The sequence below is a fragment of the Scyliorhinus torazame genome, chromosome 2 (genome assembly GCF_047496885.1).
Source record: "Scyliorhinus torazame isolate Kashiwa2021f chromosome 2, sScyTor2.1, whole genome shotgun sequence".
Taxonomy (NCBI): Eukaryota; Metazoa; Chordata; class Chondrichthyes; order Carcharhiniformes; family Scyliorhinidae; genus Scyliorhinus; species Scyliorhinus torazame.
In genome coordinates, this window is record NC_092708.1 from 268,469,203 (window position 1) to 268,475,202 (window position 6,000).

The 6,000-nt window shown below is 43.3% G+C and overlaps 1 protein-coding gene across 1 annotated transcript in view; it reads left to right on the forward strand.

Moving 5' to 3' along the window:
* Positions 1-5,666, forward strand: part of rtf1 (RTF1 homolog, Paf1/RNA polymerase II complex component) — a 115,774-nt gene extending 110,108 nt beyond the window's left edge. Inside the window, exons 16-18 of the mRNA XM_072487066.1 lie at positions 581-679; positions 1,747-1,867; positions 3,941-5,666. Of these exons, the coding sequence (XP_072343167.1) occupies positions 581-679; positions 1,747-1,867; positions 3,941-4,047 (327 nt within the window). The 3' untranslated portion in view covers positions 4,048-5,666. The remainder of the gene's footprint in view (positions 1-580; positions 680-1,746; positions 1,868-3,940) is intronic.
* The last annotated feature ends 334 nt before the right edge of the window (positions 5,667-6,000 follow it).

A 6,000-nucleotide genomic window follows, 5' to 3' on the forward strand; every position in this document is an offset into this window, starting at 1 on the left:
CACGCAAACACGGGGAGAATGTGCAAACTCCACACTGACAGTGACCCAGAGCCGGGATCGAACCTGGGACCTCGGCGCCGTGAGGCCACAGTGCTAACCCACTGCGCCACCTTGCTGCCCAGTGAGGCAACCGTGTTAATCACTGTGCCATCGTGCCACCCTTTTATTACTATTTCTAATTACTATCCCTCATTGCCCTCAAAGTGACCTGTGTTCATGAATACAGCTAAGTGGCTTGCTGAACCATTTCAAAGGGCAGTAAAAATGGGTCTGGAGTCACGTAGGCCAGACCAGATAAGTAGAAGATTTCCTCCCCTAAAGGGTATTAGTGAATGAGATGGGTTTTAACAACAATCTAGAAGTTTCACGTCCCTCTTACTAATGTAGCTTTTTATTCCAGATTTATTTATTTGATTAAATTTCTTAGTTGCCGTGGTGGGTCTTGACCTCATGTCCCTGAGTCATTAGTCTAGGCCAGTGGATAACTGATCCAGTAATGATGCTCTCTCTGTGCTGGGGGGGTTTATCATGCTGCCTCTCTGCTGGGAGAAGGTTTATAATGCTGCTTATGTTTTTTCAGTCGCGGGATCCGGCTGTCCAGGCTGCAATCATTGCTCATCTGAATGCAAAGTACGGGTCTGGATCCCAGACAGAGCTGCCACTGGAGTTAAACAAACCGGTAAGAATGAGAAGTAATGGAGAGTAATAAGTCACCCCGTGTGGCAGATGTCAGGGAGCAAAGCTTTAACTCTCATAGTTGAGGGCATTTATGACACACTGATCTGGCTGGAGCAGTTGCTGGGGATTAGTTGGGTGATTGTTGGAACCTTGCCGGAGCAGAAGTAGCCCATAGGGCCCTCGAGTCTGCTCTGCATTTCAGTGAGATCATGGCTGATCTACCACAGTTCTTATGTTCCTGCCTCATCCCCATATCCTTTGATTCCCTTAGTGTACCTTTAGCTTTCAGTCTCTCTTTCCATAGCTCTTTCTGTCAGTGATGCTGGTCTCTATGGGAGTATTACAGCCCATTCTGTCAGCCTGTTATCACGATAAGTTATGTTTGCCTCCAAATCGCAAGCTGATAATTAAAAAAGAAATGATTCTCTGTCATCAGTGCTCTCCTCTTCTGAAGGTGTTGACTCTTCAGGAGCAGTATCACTAATGCTGTCTTACAATTTACTTCCACGGATCCTGTGTAAATCCAGGAAGATGCATAACTTTTTGAAAAGGATAGGTAGAACAGAGATCCACAGAAGTAATTTTAGAGGTGCAGTTCTCATAACATTTTGGGATCCAGTGTTTCATTAAACTTGAAACATGATGTGGTAAGAGTTGCATGTTTGTGAGGAACGGGTGACTTTGATCCCATGGCTCCCAAAACATTCCATCATTGGGATTTTCCTTACCACTGTGTCTGCTGAAGATTCATTGATCGAGATTGATTACAATGATTAGGCTGGTTTAGCACAGGGCTAAATCGCTGGTTTTAAAAGCAGACCAAGACAGGCCAGCAGCACAGTTCGTTTCCTGTACCAGCCTCCCCGAACAGGCACCGGAATGTGGCGACTAGGGGCTTTTCACAGTAACTTCATTTGAAGCCTACTTGTGACAATAAGCAATTTTCATTTTTCATAACTCCAATATTGTATCCTGTGACTACCAAAATGGTAGACAGTCCACTATATGGGACCTTGGACTTATTTTGTCTAGCAATTCCTATATTTTTAACTGATGTGTTCTTTATAGCAGGAGCAGGGAAGCAGTAAGAAGGAGGACAGTAACAATAAATCCAATTCTGACCTCTCTGAGGATCTTTTCAAAGCACACGACTTCGACATCAAGATCGATCTGCAAGTACCCAATGCAGGTGAGTCGCTGCGATTGGTATATGCGACTGTGTGCTCGGTTTTAACCTATTGCTAAATATTCAAATGAAAATGTCTCCAATCAAAAATGAATGGACTTGTCTGCCAAATGTTTCAAGTCTCATTTACATTGTCTTGTACTGTATGGGATCTTCTAAATCCACTTGAGAGCAGTTTAACATCTAATCTGAAAGACACTGCAGCACTCCCTCAGAACTACTTTTGTAGATGACGATCTCCAGAACTGGAATGGAATGTGATCCCCACAACCCTCTGACTTGGAAATTATCGTATTACCACTGACGGCTTAACAAAAGTGCATTTAAATGATGAGATAACAGTGGTGGGATTTGAACTTGCGCTGTCTGATTTATTAGCTCAGGCCTCTGCATTATTAGATAAGTTACATAACCACTACACAACTCGAGGGAGTATGTCACGAAGCATGCTGATATTATCTGGAAGAGTATCCCAACTTGAAACATCGGATTGTGGGAATGTATAGTTTTGTTTCGGTGCGAAGGGACAAGTGAAACCCCAGTGAGAATAAATAGTCGAGTCGTCGTGTAACAATTATTAAAGACTTATTAATAAAATAAAAGACAAATACACAAACAGAACGACTCTGCTCTCACGCAATTAAGATGTATGAATTATTAAACACGTGCAGTTTATATAAACCGTACCCCTTGTTACAAAGTATATCTACGATATCTGAACTCTGTAAGACCCATGTTCCCCAAATAATATCCAAATTGAGTATCCAGCTATAGTTACCACACAATAAGATGATACTCAAATCTGGGAACCGTCTTTTTCCTACTCCAGTGAAGATATTTTAAAACTGTTGTTACAAAGGTTTTCTGCACTGCCTTGGCCCTAAGACTTAGAAGCTTGTTTGCTGTAAACATGGCCTTCAGGCTTGGAGCTGGAAACTGGCCAGTCTGCTTTCTGAGACTGCTAGATGATAACTGCTTCTCGGAGCTAAGGAGAAATTGATGAAGATGTCATGGACATAAGACAAAGGGGCTGTTAATGGTGCCATTAGGGACTGAGTGTAAATAGTGGCAAAGGTAGGATAGCAGAACGTGTTAATAGGAGAACTGAGGTCACTGCTCAGTGTGAGCAAAACTGAACAAGGGACAGTTGCCACGTTGGTGGGGGGGCTGGTCAAGATGGAGGAGAAAGTTCAGTCACATTGTTGAACTCAATATTGAGTTCAGAAGACTGTAACTTAATCAGAAGATGTGTTATTCTTCCAGTTTGAGTTGTGCTTCACTGGAACATTACTGCAGGCCGAGGCCGGATATGTGGGCATGAGAGCAAGATGCTGAGTTGAAATGAGAAAGTGACTGGAAGGTTTGAGGTCATGCTTGCGGGTGGAGTGACGGTGTTCTGCAAAGCGGTCACCCAGTCTATATTTAATCTCCCAAATGTAGAGGCGAAGACGTACTCCTCTCTCCGATGGGATTTGTTTTTTTTCTCTTTTACCGTGTCATCCCATCCCATTACAATTCTGTACAAGGGCCATAGAAACTTAAAACTTTCACTGTTTCTCTCTCTACAGATGCTGTCAGACCTAAAGATTTTATCCAGCATTTTCTGTTTTTATTTCAGATTTTCATCATCTGCTCTATTTTGCTTTTATTAGAGGAAGCTTTACTCTGTTTCTAACCCATGCTATGACTGTCCCAGTATTGTTTGGTGGGACTATGCAGAAGTAGCTTTACCCTATATCTAGCCTGTGTTCTATTTTTGTGTGATAGTAACACTGAACCCTTGCAGTGGATGGTGTCCAGAATGCCCCCCTGCATGAGCATGGAATTCACACTGAACCAAAGATCTGCTTAATCCCAACCCCTTGAGTCGTGTTCTACTTTGGCCCCTAGTCCACTAATGTCCACTAAGACACTCCTTGAAATCAGTCTCAATTGTCCTTGTATCTCCTTATATGGCTTAGTGTCAAATTTTGTTTGAAAAAGCTCCTGTGAAGTGACTTGGGACACATTTGCTAGGTTAAAGGTGCTAAATAAATAAAAGTTCAGTGATTTTATTTCTTTTCTATTTTGGTGTAGAATCCAAGTCGTTGTCGGTGAGTTCAAAGACTCCGTCCGTTAAAGATGGAACCCCAAGGCGATCCCTAAACCTGGAGGACTACAAGAAGCGCCGGGGGCTGATTTGAACGTGGCCAGATTGGTGCTGCTGCATTTCTTTGCATGTGTCTCACTGGCAACAGATGAGTGCAGCAAGCGGACATTGAAAGACTGAGACCGGCTGCCCAACTCTGTTCAGGCAGGACGGTCATTGTATAAAAAAAACAAACTCCTGGTGATTTTTATTTTTTTCCTTTAGTAAAAGTAAGTTGAGTGCTGCTTTCTGTCATTCTTTAGTGCTTGGCTGCAAAGTGATCCCACTCAGTAGGTCTACAGTCTTTTTAAAAATCTTAACGGGGATTGAGACTAGAGTTAGTCTGAGGGGATGGTTTGATTTGTGCATTTGGCGAGCTCTGTTTGAAGCAGCATTCTCCCACTAGAACATCTTGTATACAGGAAACTTTTTTTTCTACAGCTGTTTTGTACATGTACACAGTAGTTTAAGTGCCTAGCAGAAGAAAATATCTGGTGGCCAGTTGCATTTATGATCAACTGGATACAGAGCACCATCCCGCCACATCTGTTCTGGCTGCTAGGTTGTTTAGTGCATGTGGCCTATTGGCTACTGTAAATGATGGTAAGTAATTGTTTTCCTCCCAGTTTCAGTGTTGGATTTCCGTCGCCAATAAACCCACCCTGTGAGCTGCCTGGCAGTTTTCTTTTGGGGGTCTCCATATGATGGCTCATCAGTCTGCAAAGAAGGTGTTGGTCCCACACCAACCAAGGGCTCCAGGCAGCAGCCAATGGGGCAGTTCCAGTCGTTGAGGAAGCTGGGTTAAGCAAGCCAATCCAGTCCTGGGTCCTGCTTTTCATTGACGTTTCGGCTAAGTTTAGTCTTTCCTCATGATTTCAGATGGTGACGGCATCACTCAGGCTCACTTTGGCTAAGAGCACTTTTCTGCCCGATCCCTGCGACAGTAACCCAGTGAGCTGGGTCCACTGCTGCTCCCGGAGCTTCATTAGTACTGTATCACTTCAGCTCTGTAAATATCTCCTTTGTGTAATTTAGGCACCCCAAGATTTGAACCCTGCACCACCTGGCTACTTAAATCAATTTGGATTTTCATTCACTTCCAAGTCCTTATTTAAAATAAAAAATGATACAAGCAATAGCTGGGAAGCAGAAAACTTTAATATGTGGTTGATCTGACAGCATCTTGAAAGAGTGTTTCAGCTGGAATGAACATGGTCGTGTGCTGCCTGAATCGTTAATCTTTCCTCCTTCAAATTATCTAATGTGCGTTTCCATCAGAGTTTTGTGTTTAGTTCTGCAGCAAATCTCTTGTTTGTGTATAAACCACAAGAGACTGGAGCTACATTGACGTGTCTGCCCTGCCCAGCCCAACAACTCAGACACAGTTAAATCATTGACTTGGTTTGTGTTTTGAGTGGTTGGTTGGGGTGGTCCATGGTCGGCTGCAGGCGATCCCAGATTAAACCAGCAAAATATACCCTGTACTGGGCAGTAATTACATTCAAGGGTAGAGTGTGGTCGCTTCAGATGTTGGCAGGGCAATTGTATTGTGAATGTGCTCCGAGTCAATTTAACCAACAGGAAGATGTATGAAACTGAAAACAATGTACTCTTGTAGTACTGTATTCCTGCCACTACATGGTAGTGTTGTTAATAAAGTGCTAATCCACCGTCTGGCTGGGCATTTTTAATCCAGTCTCTGTTCAATTTTAATGTTAGCCGTGCGAAGAAATGTGGGGTCTTTTCTTAAACGTGACAATGAACCTTTTCTGCTTTTCCCCAATTCGTTCTGGGGGTGTGGGTGTCCTTCGTCCCCACAGGAGGTGGTAGGTCCCTTCTGTGAACTGCTGGTATCTGCGTTTTCTGCAATTGAGTGGCTAATTGGACCGCTTAAAGGCAGTTAAGAGTCAACCACATTAGTGGGAGACTGAAGTCGCATATCAGTAGAAATTGGGTTTAAGAATAGCAAGTTTCCTTCTAAAGAGAACGTTAATAAACATGTTAGGTT